General features: G+C 42.7%; 1 protein-coding gene across 2 annotated transcripts; it reads right to left on the reverse strand.

The window, feature by feature from the left end:
• Positions 1-856: 856 nt before the first annotated feature.
• Positions 857-17,614, reverse strand: LOC120442991 (natterin-3-like). Of its 2 annotated transcripts, XM_039620492.1 has the most exons (4): positions 17,592-17,614; positions 3,079-3,141; positions 2,721-2,799; positions 857-2,084 (listed from the first exon to the last, which is right to left on the reverse strand). In XM_039620492.1, exons 2-4 carry the CDS (start codon positions 3,082-3,084, stop codon positions 997-999), a joined length of 1,173 nt encoding a protein of 390 aa, XP_039476426.1. In that variant the 5' UTR covers positions 3,085-3,141; positions 17,592-17,614; the 3' UTR covers positions 857-996. The 2 variants fall into 2 exon arrangements, with proteins under 2 accessions (XP_039476426.1, XP_039476427.1); XM_039620493.1 differs by lacking the exon at positions 17,592-17,614 and having other exon boundaries at positions 3,079-3,200.
• Positions 17,615-18,037: the final 423 nt, after the last annotated feature.

Consider the following 18,037-nt stretch of genomic DNA (forward strand, 5'->3'; position numbering starts at 1 on the left):
CTCCACTGTACTCCACACACAGAGCTTACCTGTATTATAGTGCTTAGGCTGATTGCAAAGTGAACTAATTATCTAAAAAAGTTTTCACATGTGAAAGTGTGCCAGACAGTTGGCAAAATAGCATAAATAATGGCCATAAATGTGTATAGTTTTGCTAGGAGTGTGTTGGAAATTTGGTAATTGAGTGTAAGCAGTGAATTGTGCCTACAGTTTTGCAAAGTGTGTGTTACAAAATGGCAAACTGAGTGAAAAGCAGTGTTTGTGCTTTTAGTTTTGCAAACTCAGTGAGTGGTTTTGCTATAAGTATTAATAGTTTTAGAAATTGTGCTATAAGAATCACAGTTAGGGTTTAAGCATTCAGAAAAAACTGTAATTTCTGTGAACAAGTACTTGGCAGTCCATCCCCTGTTAAAAACGCGACATTCGTTATCAATTTTTCGCTTCTTAGCATGTGCTGCCATCTTGAGGCTAACATCATTTATGGCCGTTCACCTTCACTCAAAGCTCGCGACACGCAGATACGTCAATGTGGAAGTAGCGTAGCGGTTTTCAGAATAAAAGCAGCACCGTTGTATTGCACTCACTACATATATTTACATAATCTATCTAGTCACGCGGGCCTGAAAAGGATACACAAAGGGCCGGATGTGGCCCGTGGGCCGTAATATGCCCAGGTCTGCTGTAAATGCTGTTGGTAGATAATACCGTTGAAGTTTAAAAAAAGTAATCAACATTATAATATTACTGAAGTACTTTGATCACAAAAGCAAAAGCAGCTTCTCTCAACTTGTTTCATTTATTTATTTATTTAAATTATGAATAATGAAAGAAGTAGAAAGACAGGAGAGTGTGGCATGACACTTTTATTTCTGTTTGTGTTAAACATGCAATATTAAGTTTTGCTTTACAGTTTAATCCATTCAATATTGATTTTCTTTCTATTGCACATTTAAGCAACAAAATTGTCTACAATTGGTTACAACTTTGTTATTATGTCTATGATGGGCAAGGCTGTGCAGAACTTAGGCGAGCACACCTTTCTACCACAGCACTGACCTCTCCAACCATGATGCCCTTAAATGTCCCTGAGATGGGTACAATCATATACCCCTTTTTGAAGAATCGTGTAAGTGAAGCTATAAAAGGGATGTTTACATTGTACTTGTAAGCCAGCATTTTGACTGTGCAGTAGCTGTTTGGTGGGATGGAGACTTGTACTTTAGCAGAGTGCCTGAACTCTCTTGTATCAGTTGGCACTTCTGAAAAGCTTAATATTGTGTCAATATTGCTAACCACAATTGTTCCAGATTCCAAGTTAGGGATCTTTGCCTGAAAGGTCTTAGGGGCATCAGAAAAGGGAAGAAAGCCAACATCCCACCATTTATCATCTGAAACGCTCTCTGAAAGAGTAACTGTCTTTGTCACTGGATTGCATCCATTGTTAGAAAATCTAGAGACGGCCAAGGTCGATGGAGGATTCCGGATCATTTTAGTATCATTAATTTTATACTCGACGTAATGGATGAGCTCATTGCTATAATCCCTTTTGATGGTCAGCACCTCATAGTACCAATACCAATATTCTTTACCTCCCCAAGGAAGATAAAATGCCCTGTTCCTAGGATGCACTTTACCTAGACCATACTTGTTTTTTCCAACATAAAGCTCATCACTAGAACATGTTCTAACTGCATTTTCGGGCACTGAACCAAAGGAACCTTCCTTCCACTCCAGGAGCTCAAAGTAGTTGTTATTCACAAGGATATCAAATGACTCCGTACGATACTCTTTGTCGCCATAGGGATAGTGGCAGAAACCTCCCAACCTAGGGGTGTAGAAGCCAGCATGGCATCCATGTTTGCAGACATAGTCAATACGTTTTTCATCTGGGTTCCAAATAAACTCTACTCCAGCAGGGAGGTCACCATTCCAGGTCTGCCATTTTACTTTGCCCATATTATCATACGCCTGCCTTTTCTGTTTCATCTTGGCAGGAAACAGAAGATGTTGATATACTGATGTGTTAACTGAGATGTCCGTCATTTCAGGAGCTCTGTCCTCCAGATCTGGGTTCAGAGAGGTCACTGCATGAAAAAAAAAAAACCTTTTGCAAAAAAATCATCAAATGCAAGTGTGAAAACATGAAACTTCAGATTTTGCTCTTTTTTATGTTCACGAAGTCAACACAATTTTAAATTGACTATGATATTTTGTCCTAGAATTTCTTATGACTGCCAGACATTACCTGACATAATATTTCCAATCCTGTTTCCAAAACCTGAAAACCATTTTTTTTTCCTTTTTTAAAACCTTTTTAAAAGCAGGTTTAAACCAAATCTTGGTCAAAAAATTTTTAAATATAAATTGAACCACAGATTTAAAGGATTATTCCACTCCCGGTTATTCTGTGAAATTTTTAAATAAGTTAACTCCCATTTAAGCAGGAGATAAGGAATTCTAGTGCTGTAAGGTAAATTGATGATCTAAGGAAGAATTTGTAGTGCTCGGTGTGTTGCAGCCTTTAGACTGACATATCCTGGTCTTTAGCTGTTTGATTAGTGCTTATTGCTACTGAGCACAGAGTGTACAGTGGGTTTATCTGAGCATTTAATCTCCAAGTAGTTTTAGAGCTAGTATCACAAAATCTCACTTTCTTGTTTGTTTCACAAAAGGACTCATGAGGACACTTTTGCAAATTCATAATGCCAGTTACATTTTACCATGTCTGTCCTCTGAGGGCTTCTTCACCATGTCTTGAGGACTGGCTGAGGCCAGAGCCAGCAGCAACAGCAATGACAGCTTTAATAAAAAAGAAATGTTGTTTTATTACAACCACTTTATATTGCAGTCATTAACCAGCTGACCACCATTGTTTACATATTAAACACAAAGGCTGCACAAGAAACATGAAACTCAAACTTATGGTAAAATCTGAAAACTAAAATTCCATAGAAATCAAATATTAAATTATCTGCTGCAACTAGTGAACAGTTAGCTTTGTTTTGCAGTTTTAGATTTAGATTAATGACATTTTCAAAACCTGTTTCAACATTTAGAGTAAAGTAAAAAGTTACTCACCATCATAGGTTTAAGTTGCTAAGTCTGTCTAGGTCTGACGTGTGCTGGTTTATATATCTGAAACTGCAGACATATACGTTTATTTTGGACTCTGACCAATAAACAGGTGGGTGAAAGCAGAGATCAATCACATGTAACAGTTGATTTGTTTCTGGTTGCGTCACATTGCATTTATTACCTTTCCCAATGAGTGTTCACATTTTAGACATACATGACAACTATTTCCATTTTTAAAGTGGAGGACAGTGCAACACTGTTTCTATCCTTCCTCATTACCGCCATTTGTTTAATATAACATTTTTAAATAATATAAAAATTCACTTTAATATTTAACTGAGCTTTTGTCTTTTATTTATTTTTTCTGATTTACATTAAACCTGTCACTCACGTCCGCTTGTTGGCATTAATAACATTTTTTAAACTGCATTGCACGTGCTTATTTTAATGTGTGTGTGCGTGTGTGTGCCTGATCCTTGACCTATTGCGTAAGCCTTTTCCCGCTCTCTCTTCTGTTCCCGGCATTTGCTATTTTGTTTGTTTGCATTGATTTCATCATTTGATCTCTTTTTGTTGACTATTTGCCAAACAACAAATATTTGAGTTTCAGACTTTCATTTACTAGCTTGGGTCCTCATCTTTCATCAGATACATCACCATCAGTCACAATGGGCCTGTATAAATCGTTGGTTGTTACAATAAAAAAATGTCAGTTAAATATATCATATAGGAGACACACACAGTGATATTTGAGAAGTGAAATGAAGTTTATTGACTATTTATGTCTTTAAGACATTCCTGCAGTTTAACTAAATGGTGTATGTTATCTGGCTTCATGGCTAGATAAACATAAGTAAACCTGCAGTGTGAGACAGAAGTGCTCTATTGGGACAAGACACTGTCAGGTCTTTAAAATATAATGGAGCCTTGTTGCTGTTGTTTTTTTCCCCATGAAGACAGAAACTTTCCAGTCTGAAAGTTTGGACGAATGAGTGCAAATGGAGTTTAAAAGTCGCACTTCCACTTCCACACAGAAATATATTTGTTCTTATTGGCCTTAATGTTAAATGTACCTTGACAATTCTTTAGTGACTGCTTTCCCTCACCACTGTCAATACATCACTTAGTCAAAGTCTTTATTCAGCCTAAAGCAAACTGAGCACACAATCAGAAGATCAACACAAGACTCCTCTCAGCAGAAGCGATGTCCAATGAAGGCCGTGTTAAGTGGTCGACTAAGAGTCTTTTTGGTTTTCTGTGAGATTGAACTTTTTATTATAGTTGTAGAGGCTAAGCCTACGCTTGAAGCCACTGAGGTGTTCGATGGTGGGTTGATGCGGTGCCACTGTTAGGAAGGAAACCTGACATAGTCCAATAACTCTCGCCGTACTTATCTTGTCCATTTAACATCTTTATTGCACTCCATTGGTTGTATTTGTTGTTCAACAGTTCTCTTAGTATCCAACTGGAAACGTTTCATACAGCTTTAGTTGACAGAAATGAAGGAGAACATATTTTGTTTATTTGTTTCTACATAAGCTTTGTGTGATTTGATAAGTATCTGAGGCTAAGACCACAGGACTGTAACAACATGATTGTTGGGCTTCATTTCTGTACTGAACAGTCATTTTAAGATTAGCTAGTAAATAACAATTAGCTTATGTTGTTCATGAGAATAAAGTCATCTCACTTTGGTAATGTAAATATAATATGGTCAATATCATAGTTATTATATTAATCATTATTAGTCATTACAGCAGTGAGTTTGAACTCCGTGTCAAATACTGAGCTTCGGTAAAGATTCAAGTTGCATTTATTTACATGTCCTATTGTGGAGGTAAACACAGACGACACGAGAGCTCTCGATTAACACTCCTCGTTTATTACTTATCACCACAGCACTGAACACTTTTCCCTCCAAAACATAACAACAACACTTCCTGAGAACTGGGTGTGAGTGGAGCCCTCCAGTGGTCCACCACACATGCCCCCCCTGAACACCCAGTAGGGTCATCCCCTAGTCCAGAACCCTTGCTTTAATCAAACGTCCAGAATGGCTGAACCGGGGAGGTGGAGAGCTGGCTGAGGGGAAACGAGCCTGAAGACCAGGCTGGCATGGGCGGCCGGGAGAAGCTGAAGAGAGCTCGGGCCCTGCCAGGTGGGGGGTGCTCCCAGAGGAAGAAGCAGGGTTGTCCAGTCCAGTGGAAGGCGGGCGGCCACGGCGGGGGGCCTGAGCTGGCACCAACTGATCATCCTGCAGCACATGTGCGGTTTAAGTCTGTCAATAGAAACAGTCTCCTGGCGACCCCAAAGTCCAAAAGGAAATGCTTCCGCCCGGTTGAATAACCCTAAAGGGGCCGTCATACAGTGGATGCAGCGGAGGCCTATGAGCGTCATGCCTGACGAAAACAAACTGCGAAGAGTCCAACGACCTCGGAACAAAGGTGTCGGGCAGACAATGGTGCACTGGGCCAGGAAGAGAAAACGAGTCTCTCGGGGGACGGAGAGACAGCACAGAGGGAGCGAAGCACGGGGGTGGGCTCTCGGGCAAGAATTCCCCGGGGACACGAAGCGGCAGACCGAGGACAAGTTCAGCCGGGGAAACCCCGAGGTCTTCTTTAACCGCACAGCGCAACCCCAGTAAAACCCATGGGAGGCGGTCAACCCAGTTGCCATCTGTGAGAGAAGCACGGAACGCGGCCTTAAGCGACCGGTGGAAACGCTCGCACATCCCGTTGGCCTGCGGGTGGTACGCAGTGGTTCGGTGGACCTTGACACCCAGGCCGTCAGCCATGGCAGACCAAAGCTTGGAAACGAACTGGGGGCCCCTGTCTGAGGTGATGTCGGCGGGGGGACCGAAACGCGAAACCCACGTTGACAAAAATGCCCTGGCCACTGCTGCTGCTGCAGTGGACGCCAGAGGCACTGCCTCAGGCCAACGGGTTGTGCGGTCCACTACAGTCAAAAGGTGCGTGAAACATTGTGACTGCGGCAGGGGACAAACCAGATCCACATGTACATGATCAAAACGCCTCCCTGGAACACGGAAGGATTCGAGGGGCGCCTGTGTGTGCCTATGGATCTTAGCGCGTTGGCATGGGATTCACGCTGCTGCCCATTCTTTCACCGATTTACGAAGGCCCGGCCAAACGAACCTAGAGGTGACCAGCTTGACCGAGGCCCGGACGCCCGGATGAGAGAGGGCGTGTACGGAGTCGAAAACGCGACGACGCCACGAAAGTGGAACCACAGGGTGTGGTCGGCCGGTGGAAACGTCACAAAGCAGGCTAGGCCCGCCGTTCCACACGGGTCTGTCCTCCAGTACAAGGCCCGTTTGCTCAGACCGAAGGGCAAGGACGTCCGGGTCCGCCCGTTGATCAGCGACCATAGCGTCAAAGTCTATGCCAACATAAACGGGAGAAACCAGCGCGCGGGATGGACAGTCAGCCACGCAGTTGGACTTACCAGCCACGTGCTGAATGTCAGTTGTGAACTCCGAAATGGCTGCCAGCTGGCGCTGCTGGTGCCCGCTCCACGGGTCAGAGACCTTGGACATCGCGAATGTCAAGGGTTTATGATCGACGTACGCGGTGAAACTCCGACCCTCAAGAAAAAAACGAAAATGCCGGGTCGCGAGGTGCAGGGCCAGCAACTCCCTGTCAAAAACGCTATATTTGCGCTCACTGTCCCTAAGCGTGCGACTGAAAAAGGCAAGCGGTTGCCAGAAACCGGAGACCCGCTGCTCCAACACTGCACCCACCGCCACGTCCGACGCGTCGGTGGTCAACGCGATCTCTGCCAACGGAAACGGGTGGGCAAGCAGGGCGGCGTTTGCCAGCGCGGCCTTGGCGTCAGAAAATGCCTGGATGCGTTCAGGGAGCCAATCAATCGGGTCCTTAGCAGTTTTACGCTTCAAGGCAGCATAGAGAGGCTGCAGCAGGTGCGCAGCTCTGGGGAGAAAGCGGTTGTAGAAATTGACCATCCCCAAGAACTCCTGCAGCACTTTAACGGACGCGGGACGCGGAAAAGCCGAAACAGCCCGGACCTTGTCCGGCAACGGCAAATGTGACGCGTGCTGACTCTCAGAACAGCTGGCCACCAATATATTGTCAAGGTACACGAAGACGAAAGGCAGCCCGCGCAAGACAGAGTCCATCAACCGCTGAAAAGTCTGGGCGGCGCCTTTCAGGCTGAACGGCATGCGCAAAAATTCAAACAGGCCGAAAGGGGTAATAACGGCAGTTTTTGGGACATCTTCGGCGCGCACGGGAACCTGGTGATACCCCAGCACCAAGTCAATTTTAGAAAAAATCGAGGTGCCTGCGAGGTGGGCGGAAAAATCCTGTATGTGGGGAATGGGGTAACGGTCGTTCTCCGTGACATTATTCAAACGGCGAAAATCCCCACACGGCCGCCACCGACCATCGGACTTGGGCACCATGTGTAGTGGAGAGGCCCAGGCACTATTCGAGCGCTGCACAATGCCAAGGTGCTCCATGGCGGCAAACTCTTCCCGAGCGACGGAGAGTTTCGCGGGGTCGAGGCGGCGCGCGCGTGCGAACACCGGGGGACCGACTGTTGGAATATAATGTTCAACCCCGTGCTTCGTTGCCGTGTTTGAGAAATTAGGAACAGTCAGTGAAGGGAAGTCACAGAGCAAACGCTGAAAAACATTCCCAGAAGTCACCAAATTAGCCCGATTCAGGGGCTCGATGGCGCGAGTGAAACAGGGTACTGAAGAAAAAGACTGGGCGTTGATTAAGCGTCTGTTAGCGACATCGACCAGCAGTCCGTGGGCACAAAGAAAATCAGCGCCCAAAATAGGTACAGAGCTAGCGGCAACAACAAAGGTCCATTGGAAATCTCGACCATGAAAACAAACAGTCACAAACCTTTCCCCGAACGTTGCGATGGGAGAGCCATTAGTCGCAATGAGCTGCGGTCCGCAGCCCGCTGCTAAACTGTCGGCGCCGGACGGGGGAACGAGGCTCTTCTGGGAGCCGGAGTCGACCAGGAAACGTCTCCCGGAGCGCGAGTCGCGGCCGCTACAGCGCGATGTCGGGGCCCGTGTCCCAGGGCAGGAAAAGCACAAGGCAGCAAACAGCGGCGCGCTCTGGGGCCAAAACGCCGATGGTAGAAACAGAGGTCCCGTCTGCGGTGTGGCTGTGCCGCGACCTTTGCTGCCAGCGAAGGAGCGGACACGTCGGGGCAGGTCAGCGGGGAAGCAGAAGGCGCCGCCGGCGAGGCTGGAACCAGGTCATGATCGTGGAAAGCGCGGGTAGCCAAGAGAATACGATCCGCGTCCTCGGCCAGGGAGCGATAATCCTTCGTGCCCAGAAGCGGAGAGTTGGCAAGGCCGGCTCTCACGGCCGCCGGCAGCTGTCGGAGGAAGATGTGGGCGAACAGGAATCCCCCGTCGTCCGGACCGAGAAAGGACAGCATGCGCTCCATCAGTTCGAGAGCCGTACCGCCACCCAGGCCTGAGAGGGAGAGGAGCTTCTCGGCTCGCTCTGCATCGAGAGGGCATAGCGCCCGAAGAAGCAGCTCCTTAAGGGGGCGCGCTTCCCTCGGGCAGGTGGGTCCCGGAGGAGAGGCAACGCACGACGGGTGGCTAGCGGGTCGAGAGAGGCCACCACCTGGTGATATTTCGTGTCGTCAGCCGAGATGCCACGAAGGGCGAACTGAGCCTCCACGTGCACAAACCACGACGGAGGGTCAAGAAGCCAAAAGTCCGGCAGCTCGAGCGGCACAGCAAACGCAGCCGCAGCCGGAGGCAGAGGGCTGGCGGCTGCTGATGCATCCAGAGCGGAGTCGGTGCCACCATCGGACTGCAGCATGTTCGAGTCAGGGGTCACCAATGTGGAGGTAAACACAGACGACACGAGAGCTCTCGATTAACACTCCTCGTTTATTACTTATCACCACAGCACTGAACACTTTTCCCTCCAAAACATAACAACAACACTTCCTGAGAACTGGGTGTGAGTGGAGCCCTCCAGTGGTCCACCACACTATCACCTTAAATCTTCACTCAAAGCCAAGTATCTTTGACAGTGTATCTATAGATGTATCATATATAAGAGACAAATATTATTCTTTTAATATGTTGCCATTACTAAATTTGGCTCAATGCTTAAATATATGTGTAAAAAGTAAATTTACGAGCTGTGATACCTGTTTCTGATTAGTGATGGGTCGTTTGCGAACGAAATGGCTCTTAGAGCCGGATCTTTGAAGTGAACGATGCGAGCCGGCTCCTTATTGGGAGCCGTGGGTTTTTTTTTTCTTTCTCCTGCCCTCTCTTTCACTTTTTTTCGCTTCACGCTGCAAGTCACCCTTGTGTTTGCGCTGAGCAGAGACGGCAAACAGGGCCTTGCGTTTGCGCCCCTCAGCTCAGCGCTGAGCAGAGGGGGTGGGGGGTAGTTACACTCGCAAGAGCAGGAGGGAGAGGGAAAGAAAGAGAGCCGGAAGCAAAAACAAGAGACAACACCGTCACATTGGAAAGGTACAGTAAAGAAAATGAGTGACACCAAGAAAAGAAGCAAAGTGTGGAACCATTTCAATCTTATTGACAAAACAAAGGCAGAGTGTAGAGTCTACAAGAAAAGGATATCATATAGAGCCGGCTCCACAAACAACATGCACAGGCACCTAAGAACTGTCCACCCATCAGTGCAAGATAAAACGCAGTCAGTTGAGTGTGATATTAATATTTCTAAATGCCAACCTTTCCCTTAATTAAAGATCTGGGCGTTCTTTTCCCCCCCTTTTTTTTTCCATATTTTAATTTATATTTTATTGTGTTGTGGTTTGCAGTGTTTTGTGTTGTTTCACTTTAAATTTGTTTAAAAGGAAAAAGCTGAAAATTTAAGTAGTTTAAAGTTGAAATGTATGAAATGTAAATAGTTGGTTTCTGTATTTTATAATTTATTTATTACATTTTATGTGGAGTGAATAAATAAAAGTATATTTACAGTGGCCCCTAGAGACAAAGCACGTACAAACTCCAAAACACAACAGAAGTGCTCCAGGATGCTAGGGGCCGTGTTGAGCTTTTGTTACCTAGTGGCTACACAAGCCAGGAAGTACCAACATTCGGATTGGGTGTGTGGTAGTAACAGGTAAATGAAGTTTTTTTTTTTTTTTTTTAAGTATTTGAATATATATATATGAGTGTTTGTGTATTAATACAAAAACAATAGACATATGAATTTGATTGTGTAATTTAAGTTCTCTAGGTAGCTCTGTTTTGGAAGTTCAGTTAATGCTAGAAATGTGTTTTGGAGTTTGTACGTGTTTCGTCTCTAGGGGCCCCCATAAATATTTATATATAAACATACATAAAGAAAACCACGTTTTTTTTACATTACTAATTCCTTTTGTGCATAATTTTATATTGTTGTTGATAATTAATTAATTAAAGCAACAAAACAACCTGAAGATCCGGTTGGGAGCCGAAAGAGCCGGCTCTTTTTAGTGAGCCGAGCCGAAAGAGCCGGTTCTCTAAAAAGAGCCGGAAATCCCATCACTATTTCTGATAGAATGAAGAGTAGTCTGATATATTAAATATTCCTTTATTGGGTGAGAAAATCAGACCAAGTCATAAGTGCTTTAAGTCATGTGAGTGAAGTTGGCCCCCCCACCTTCTTCAAATCCAACAAAAGTGGTATCAAATGTTTGTGCTACGTTTGTGGTGCAAAAATTTTCGTTTGTGCTACTATCATTTTAAAGATATTAATAAAAATTTCTAGAGGTCATCAGAGGTCAACCAGCCCCCCCACATTAATTAAATCAAACAAAATGGGTGTCAATCAACTGTGCTACGTTTGTGCTGGTTTGTGCTGCTAAAATTGTTGTTTGTGCTGCTTCTGTTTTAAAGACATTAATGAAAATGTAAAGGTCAAAAGGTCAACCAGCCCCCCCACATTACCCAAATCGAACAAAATTGATGTTAAACGTTTGTGCTATGTTTGTGCTGGTTTGTGCTGCTAAAATTTTTGTTTGTGCTGCTATCACCTAAAGATATTATAAAAATTTCTAGAGATCATCAGAGGTCAACCAGCCCCCCCACATTACCCAAATCCAACAAAATTGATGTTAAACGTTACGTTTGTGCTGGTTTGTGCTGATAAAATTGTTGTTTGTGCTGCTATCATTTTAAAAATATTAATAAAATAACGTCTTGATGCGTGCTTAATCATCCAGGCAAGTAAATACCAAAAAGTTGATTCTGTTCATCTGGACATTTTCAGTGGGAGAAACGTTTCGTAACTCATCCAAGTGACTTCTTCAGTTTCAGCCTACTGCAGGTTTCCCCAACCTTATAAACAATACATTTGCATAGTGAAGGAAACTAGCACCACTGAATGAACAATGTGCTGGGGGGTTAGTTCCATGATTGTTAATATGCAAATTCTTATGACCATTGATCAATGACAACTAATCAAAGCCTACTGATCAATGGCTATGAGTACCATTCACAGAAAGTGGGGAATGGCTACAATCACAGCATTGTAGGCTGGCGAAAGATTTACCCTTGGTCCCCCCCTTCTCGATTCAGAGATGGTCAGTATCCTGACAGCCCGATGGACAAAGCTGTCTCTCAGTCTGTTTGTTCTGGCCCGGAGGCTCTTCAGTGTCCTTCCTGATGGCAGCAAACTGAAGACGCTGCTGAAGGGATGAGTGGAGTCACCTGTAATGGAGAAGACCTTCCAGATGAGGCAGGTGCAGCTGCTCTCACTACCTGTTGTCATTTTTTCCTGCAGAACCCAGTGCAGGAGTCATACCACACAGTGATGCAGCTGGTGAGGATACTCTCAACTGTGCCTCTGTAGAAGGTGCTCATCTTAACTTCACCCCTGTAGTAGATCTCGTCGTGGGTCAGCAGAGTGAAGAGAAGAGGGCTCAACACACATCCTTGGGGAGCCCCCGTATTCAGTGTTCTTGGGCTGGAGGTGTCAAGAAATCTAGCAGCCAGTTATACAGCAAGGTGCTGATCCCCAGCAGATCCAGTTTGTTAATGAGTTGCTGGTGAATGATGATGTTGAATGCTGAACTGAAGTCTCTGAACAGCACTCTGACATATGAGTCTCTAGTGTTCAGATGCGTGAGGGCTGAGTGAGGGGCAGTTGAAATTTCATCATCGGTTGAGCGTTTTGACCGGTATGTGAACTCAAATGGATCCAGGTTGGGGGAAAGCGATAATTTATGACTTCATGAACTTCTTCACATATATATAAAAATTTTTATCATTACAGGAAAAATTACCAATAATCATCCCACAGATGTAATATTATCTACAGCTACTTTTAGTACCATCAGTGTTAAGTTAGACTCGTTTTCTCCAATTGATCTTTCTGAGTTAACTTCAATAATTACTTCCTCCAAACCATCAACGTGTCTTTTAGACCCCATTCCTACAAAACTGCTCAAAGAAGTCCTGCCATTAATTAATTCTTCAATCTTAAATATGATCAACCAATCTCTAATAATCGGCTATGTACCACAGGCCTTCAAGCTGGCTCTAGTTAAACCTTTACTCAAAAAGCCATCTCTAGACCCAGCTGTCTTAGCTAATTATAGGCCAATCTCCAACCTTCCTTTCATATCAAAAATCCTTGAAAGAGTAGTTGTCAAACAGCTAACAGATCATCTGCAGAGGAATGGCTGATTTGAAGAGTTTCAGTCAGGTTTCAGAGCTCATCACAGCACAGAAACAGCTTTAGTGAAGGTTACAAATGATCTTCTTATGACCTCTGACAGTGGACTCATCTCTGTGCTTGTCCTGCTAGACCTCAGTGCTGCGTTTGATACTGTTGACCATAATATCCTATTAGAGCGATTAGAACATGCTGTAGGTATTACAGGTACTGCACTGCAGTGGTTTGTATCATATCTATCTAATAGACTCCAATTTGTACATGTAAATGGAGAGTCCTCTTCACACACTAAGGTCAATTATGGAGTTCCACAGGGTTCAGTGCTAGGACCAATTCTATTTACATTATACATGCTTCCCTTAGGCAGCATCATTAGAAGACATAGCATAAATTTTCACTGCTATGCAGGTGACACGCAGCTCTATCTATCCATGAAGCCAGGTAACACACACCAATTAGTTAAACTGCAGGAATGTCTTAAAGACATAAAGACCTGGATGGCCGCTAACTTTCTGCTTCTTAATTCAGATAAAACTGAGGTTATTGTACTCGGCCCTGAAAACATTAGAAATATGGTATCTAACCAGATTCTTACTCTGGATGGCATTACCTTGGCCTCCAGTAATGCTGTGAGGAACCTTGAGTCATTTTGACCAGGACATGTCCTTCAACGCACATATTAAACAAATATGTAAGACTGCTTTCTTCCATTTGCGCAACATCTCTAAAATTAGAAATATCCTGTCTCAGAGTGATGCTGAAAAACTAGTTCATGCATTTATTACTTCCAGGCTGGACTACTGTAATTCATTATTATCAGGATGTCCTAAAAACAAACTGAAAAGCCTTCAGCTGATCCAAAATGCTGCAGCAAGAGTCCTGACAGGGACTAGAAAGAGAGAGCATATTTCTCCTGTTTTGGCTTCCCTTCATTGGCTTCCTGTTAAATCCAGAATTGAATTCAAAATCCTGCTCCTCACATACAAGGTCTTAAATAATCAGGCCTCATCTTATCTCAACAACTTTGTAGTACCATATCACCCTATTAGAGCACTTCGCTCTCGCTCTGCAGGCCTACTTGCTGTCCCTAGAGTATTTAAAAGTAGAATGGGAGGCAGAGCCTTCAGTTTTCAGGCCCCTCTTCTGTGGAACCAGCTTCCAGTTTGGATTCGGGAGACAGACACTATCTCTACTTTCAAGATTAGGCTTAAAACTTTCCTTTTTGCTAAAGCATATAGTTAGGGCTGGACCAGGTGACCCTGAATCCTCCCTTAGTTATGCTGCAATAGACGTAGGCTGCCGGGGATTCCCATGATGCATTGAGATTTTCCTTTCCAGTCACCTTTCTCACTCACTATGTGTTAATAGACCTCTCTGCATCGAATCATACCTGTTATTAATCTCTGTCTCTCTTCCACAGCATGTCTTTATCCTGTTTTCCTTCTTTCACCCCAACCGGTCCCAACAGATCGCCGCCCCTCCCTGAGCCTGGTTCTGCCGGAGGATTCTTCCTGTTAAAAGGGAGTTTTTCCTTCCCACTGTCACCAAAGTGCTTGCTCATAGGGGGTCATATGATTGTTGGGTTTTTCTTTGTATTTATTATTGTGCGATCTACTGTACAATATAAAGCGCCTTGAGGCGACTTTTGTTGTGATTTGGCGCTATATAAATCAAATTGAATTGAATTGAATTTTAGCAACAATACTAAAAACAGGCATTTCTGAAATAATTAGCCCAACACAATCAGGATTTCTCAAAGGACGTTTGATCCAAAATAATATCCTCTTGGTTTTGGACCTTATCGATTACAATTACCTAATTAAGGATGATGGTTTTATGTTGTTCTTGGACTTCCATAAAGCATTTGATTCTATCGAACACACTTTTATTATTAATACATTTAAACATTTTGGGTTTCGAGATGCATTTCTGGATATGATCACTATGTTATACACTGATATTAATAGTTGTGTTTCTCTTTCAGAAGGCACATGTCCCAGGTTCAGGGTGGAGAGAGGTATCAGGCAGGGCTGTAGCACCTCACCTCTTTTATTCATTGTAGCCACTGAACTACTTGTTATAACTGTCATAAATTCAAACATCAAAGAATTAGACATAAATAACCACAAATTAATAATAAGTCAGCTTGCCGATGATACAACAATCTTTCTAAAAAATAAAGAACAAATTCCATTGGGCTTAGATACAATAAAGATCTTTTCTGATGCTTCTGGCCTACGCCTGAACCTGGACAAATGTGAACTCATGAGTATCCACAATTGTTCTTACTCTTCTTTGTACAATATACCCGTCAAAAATGAAATCAAATATCTTGGAATTTGGCTAACTAAATGCATGGCTGATAGTGAAGAAAAGAATATTCAGAATACAATTGATAAATGCAAAAAAACTCTAAACCATTGACTACTGACAGATTTAACGTTGTTCGGCAGGATAATGTTAACCAAGGTTGAATCTTTGTCCAGATCAATCTATTCAGCTTATTCCCTATCCATCGCACCAAGGATTATAAAAGACATCAATAAGGTGAATTTTAATTTCATATGGAAAAATAAACATCATTATATCAGTAACAGGGACTTGATAAAAGACTATGAAGAGGGGGTTTAAAAGCAATCGATTTTGAAATAATGAATGGCATGTTAAAGATTAATTGGCTCCGATCTTTCTTAAAAAATGATAATGAGATCTGGTTCTTGATACCATCTCTTATTTTCAACCAAGTTGGGGAGATCCAATTCCTTTTAGTATGTGATTTTGAAATTTCTAAACTGCCCATGAAACTCTCCAAATTTCATCAACAAGTTTTGTTAAATTGGAAATTAATGTTTAAACATAACTTTAGTCCCCACAACGTTCTATTGTGTAATACTAGGGCGATATTGAATCGGGGGAAATCTATGTTTGTGGAAGAATGGATGACAAAACAATTTTGGTCTGTGACACATATAATGGATGAAAATGGAGATATACTTGAATTAAACAGGTTTAATGAGAAATATGACATGAGTTGCTCGTTCGAGCTCTATAAAAAGGTTTCACAGAATATCCCAATAGTCCTTGTCAATACGATATAGAACAATTTTTAAAATATACCAACTCCAAATTTACATAAAATTAAATTAGATGGTCTTGACTTGGTTAATGGAAAATGCAATAATCAGTTTTTGAGGAGGCATTTGGTTAACATCTTATATCCAGGGAAGACAAAACATTCACTCATCTTTAAAGATTATTACAAATCTGAGATCTCGTTGATCAGAACCAAATATTTAAAATTTCAGATTCTTCCCAAATTTAAAGAAGTGCATTTTAAAACTACAAAAAATATTTACCCCTCCAATGAATTTATGAGAGACAGATTTAAATTTGTGTTAGACAACTGTTATATTTGTAAAACAACTTCGGAAACAACAGAGCACATGTTTTATGGATGTGTGACAATCCAGAACTTATGGAAATCCCTCCATGTCCTATTATTGTCCCAGTATTGAAATATTGATTTTTGGTCTTTTCAAAATATTCAAATTGGAGTAATCCTTAAGGACAAAAATAGTGAGTTTTTAGTTAACAATCTCATTATTATAACAAAGTATTACATTCATAAATGCCGATATGCTAAATCCCCCCCTTCATGGCCTGCTCTTAAAAACGAACTCTCCCTGTTCCGTAAATCTCTTAAGCTAATAAATAAGCCCCAAGCAATCAAATTGCATAGATAGAAGAGTTTGATTTTTCTTAGCCCCTTATTTAAGTTATGTGTCTTGTTTATGGAACCTCACTTTTAGAGATTTTATGGTCCCCCTTGTCTCCTTTATTTCTGTTCCTTGTTTCTCATTCTTTTTTATTGTTATTTATTTAATTTTTGTATTGGTTATTCATTTTTTATATTATTATTATTATGTAGACGTCTGTGTATAAATGTGTATGTTTGCATATGTATGTGCATATGTATGTATGCATGTATGTTTACTTTCAGTCATTGTCGATTTTATTGTGGTGTACCAACTGCACTGTGGCAGTGATGTGTATTCCTCTGATTGGGAGAAAAGAAAAAGGAGGTGTTATTCTGTTCTGAATGATTCAATATGTCGCTTGTCTCTTTGAGATTGTTATTGTTCTAAATAAAGTTCATTTAAAAAAAAAAAAAGACATTCAATATATTTGAATGATACGGTTAGCGCCCAGTTAGCTCCTAGTATTTCTCAACAGCTCTGCCTCCTTTTCGACTACCGGGACATTTAAACAATGGATAATCCGTATACAAACAAATTCATGCTTTTCTCCTCAACAGAGAGCGTTCCCCGATTGAACAACAGCGCCATAAAATAAGAAGAATGGCGCCTAATTACAGACTTAATAATACAGACTTTGTAATATGTAGGGATGGGTATCGTTTAGGTTTTATCCAATACCGGTGCCAAACCATTACTTTTCAAACGGTGCCGGTGCTTAAACGGTGCTCAAAGCGGTGCTTAAAGAATGGAGAACACAAAATTGGTCCAAAAACCTCTCATGTTCAGCTGTTTTTTTTGTAAAAAGATAACAATGTTAGCCTTTTCTGCAGCTATAGGGCATATATGGTATCACTCTTGGCTGGAAGCAGTGCTTAAACAATGGAAAAATCACAAACTTTGTTCAAAAACCTCTCATGTTTAACTGTTTTCCACTTTTTCTTTGGTCATTTTAGCCTTTTTGGCCAGGGTGAAGGGAGTATCTGCCATCAAACAAGAAGACAGCCGCATGTGTTTGCTAGTTCATCTTACATGCATTAATCTAATAATGTGGTTAGCCTACTCAACGTGAATTACTCACAAACAACATTAAGCTACTCACGCAGGGAAAAACGGCTGCTGCTGCCATCATCGTCATCATTTCTGCTACACTGGCAGGGCTAGGGGCCAGGACTCTCCTCTTCGGGTTTTTGGGGGATGTTGCTAACTCCGGGTCCGATAACAGGCACCACACCCACAGTAGATGTGCTCGGTGTGAGGTCTCGCAGCAAGCTACCAAACACGGTGCATTTCTCTGCTTTAAAAAAAACGTTATGCGTCGCCTTTTGACCGCTTTGCCTTGGGCATTTTTAATATGTAGCTCTGCTCTAAAAGAACGTACATACCTGGGCCCGCCTAGGTACGTAAAATGATTGGCTAGAATTGGCTCAGGAAAAAAAAAAGCACCGAAATGTGCGCTGCTTTTTGGTCTGGTTACTACCGTTTATGCCAGAACCGGTGCCTACATGGCACCGGACACCGGTACCCATCCCTAGTAATATGTCATGT

This window comes from Oreochromis aureus, linkage group 12 (assembly GCF_013358895.1).
Source record: "Oreochromis aureus strain Israel breed Guangdong linkage group 12, ZZ_aureus, whole genome shotgun sequence".
Lineage (NCBI taxonomy): Eukaryota > Metazoa > Chordata > Actinopteri > Cichliformes > Cichlidae > Oreochromis > Oreochromis aureus.

Excerpts from the sequence above, each read along its gene's own strand:
- LOC120442991 (XM_039620492.1), bottom strand. Across the intron at positions 2,085-2,720 it reads GCCCTCAGAGGACAGACATG|TGACCTCTCTGAACCCAGAT; the intron begins GTAAAATGTAAC and ends TTTTTCATGCAG.